This window comes from Macrobrachium nipponense, chromosome 24 (genome assembly GCF_015104395.2).
Source record: "Macrobrachium nipponense isolate FS-2020 chromosome 24, ASM1510439v2, whole genome shotgun sequence".
NCBI classification, from domain to species: Eukaryota; Metazoa; Arthropoda; class Malacostraca; order Decapoda; family Palaemonidae; genus Macrobrachium; species Macrobrachium nipponense.
The window spans coordinates 37,649,587-37,652,273 of NC_061091.1; the positions used below are offsets into that span (position 1 = coordinate 37,649,587).

General features: G+C 38.1%; 1 protein-coding gene across 1 annotated transcript; it reads right to left on the reverse strand.

The window, feature by feature from the left end:
* Window positions 1-300: 300 nt before the first annotated feature.
* LOC135202857 (uncharacterized) lies at window positions 301-1,038 on the reverse strand. The gene has a single exon (XM_064232318.1). The coding sequence runs from the start codon at window positions 1,036-1,038 to the stop codon at window positions 301-303; it is 738 nt and encodes a 245-aa protein (XP_064088388.1).
* Window positions 1,039-2,687: the final 1,649 nt, after the last annotated feature.

Consider the following 2,687-nt stretch of genomic DNA (forward strand, 5'->3'; position numbering starts at 1 on the left):
TCGTACCTGTTCTCTACAGCAACCTTTATGGAGTCATTATCCTTATTTGAATCCAACTTAATACCACACATTATGAGGTTATGTTTTCCATTACATTTTTTACACTTGGACAAACACCCTTTAGCTAAATGACCCTTTTTTAAACACTTGAAGCACAATCCAGCAGATTTTATTTTCTCAGCACGCTGTAGCCCATTCAATTTCAAGGTTTCATAACAATTTTCTGTTTTATGTTTTTTAGCACAAATTCACAGATTGGATATTCAACCTTTGATGAGGTATGCAGAGCAGATGCAGAGGTTACCTTCTCCCTTGAGCCCTAGAGTGCCAGTTTCTTTTTTCTTCAGATACACTAGGATTTTCTGGTTTCCTAGAAGTAACATCTTTAAATGTCTCAGACCTTTCAATAGTTTCAATTTCTTCTTGTAAGAATTTCAGAAGCCATTCCAAATCACTTTCATGACCAGCACCTTTCCTAGCCCACTCCAGTCGTATTTCACTCGGAAGACGAGAAAAAATAATTGGCGTCAGGAAAACTTCACACTGCTTACTAGATACACCTAAAGCCTCTAAACTTCTGATATGCGTCAACAACTCATCCTGTAGATTCCACAGCAGGTAAACATACTTAGGGCCTCCTGCCTTAACAGGAACCTTGCCATTTAAAAGTGCTTGAACATGGGCAAATATCATCCTCTCTGGCCTTCCAAATCTCTCCTTCAGTAGATTACATGCAATCTTATAATTTACACTTGTGTGAGATAGACCTGAGATAACTGATTTGGCTTCTCCTTCCAGCAATGACGCTAAATAACTAAACTTACTTATTACTGGTATATCTGAATTGTCTACATGACAACTGAACTGGTCCCAAAAGGACTGCCATTCTGTCACTTCTTTAAATTTCGGCAGTTCTAGCTTAGGCAGCTTCACTTGTGCACCTGAAGATCCATTAGTAGTACTACTATCATCATCACCTTTTTTGTCTAACTCTAGGAGTTTCTCAGCAGCCTTAATCCTAGGTATAAGAGACGTCATTCTAAACTCAAGGCCTTGTCCAAGTCATCATCAAGCAAGTCACTTTCTAACTCAACTTCTAGTAATTCTGACTGTACTTCATCTAACTTGGACAAACGAATATCAAAATTTTCTATAACGGCCTTTAATTCAACTGCTCTAAGGACAGGACTTCCTAATAAACTTACGAGTTCCTTTCCTAGCATAGAAACCCATCCTCTGGCTGCCTTTCTCTTCTTTAACAAATTCTCCATCTTGAACTATTTTTAGCATATAATTACTCACAAACGGGTTCTTGATATCCTATTCCAGGTCTGGGCACCAAAATGTTCTTAATATATGACTAACAACATCCAAGAAGGGTTGAGAAAGGAAAGCCGGTTGTTGACCCCGTTGTTTACAACTGTATTCTGTTTAAATTCTTGCAACAAACGATGACAACAAGTCATCGGAAAATCTTACAGGATCACAAAACAGTAACAATCACTTATTCTTAAATTTCTAACTCTACAATTACAAAGGCAAATCACTCAAATTAAAGCAATACAATACAATTAATGATAATGCAGTATTTCAATAAACTTAGATTATTTAATAAAATTCATAATTCAAATGACATTAAAGAAAACGTTGAAACAGCAAATTAAATGGCATACTCAATTAAATAAACAAGTAAAGCCTTTCACAAAGTTAATTCCAACACCACAGTAAGTTCGTCCAAAAAAGGACACTAGATGTACCCATGGCTTGCTACCTCATGATGCCAGTTCATAAATAAAACAATGGAACCACGAAAATACCTTGTGTCCAAGTGATGTAAGGGAAGGAGAGTCGGAAGTGAGTCGCCAGTCACTCACGTCGGAGAGTCGGACTACCAGGGTCGAGGTCATCACGTCACAGGCCTTCTATTCTCGGTGGTCTTGATTACACCCAGTGCCGTAATTTATAAGAGTATCATGAATCACTAATTGCAAAGAATAAAGACACTTTTCATTGGACCAAGGGGCAAAAACTCCATTAGCCAGAATTGGATACGAACACAGCAGTAAAAAGCTCTGCCTACCCTCTCCCTCCACCCCCACCGCCAACCCCATCCTTCTTCCTTCTCTCTCTCTCTTTTCTTCTCTCTCTCTCTCTCTCCCTCTGAAAGTTGCTTCAGTTTAAACTTATTTTGCATGATTTTTTCTATCTATCTACCCATCTGATAATATACATTGTTGTATATATCTAACGATCCAGTCGGTTGACTGATTTATTTGTGCACTGATCCGCTCCTCTCTCTCTCTCTGAAAGTTACTTCAGTTAAAACATATTTTGTACGATTTTTTCCATTTATCTCTCTAATAATATACATTGGCGTATGTACTAGCTAATGATCCACTCGGTTGTTACCTGCCAGTTGACTAATTTATGCATTGATCCGTTCATCTCTTTCTGTGTGTGTGTGTGTGTGTATAGTGTGTTTGTGTCGTAGTGGTACTGTAAATGGTTATTAGTGAGAGAAATATGAATGAATGGTGGAGTAGTAGAACAATAGACACTATAATTGATGGTAAAGAGACTGTTATACTTGTCTTTGGTTACCTTCTTGGCAATTCTCATTTGGATTCAGGGCATCAGGCATAGACTTGTATTACGAAGAGATGGCCACCTCGGAACAGAACTGTTGG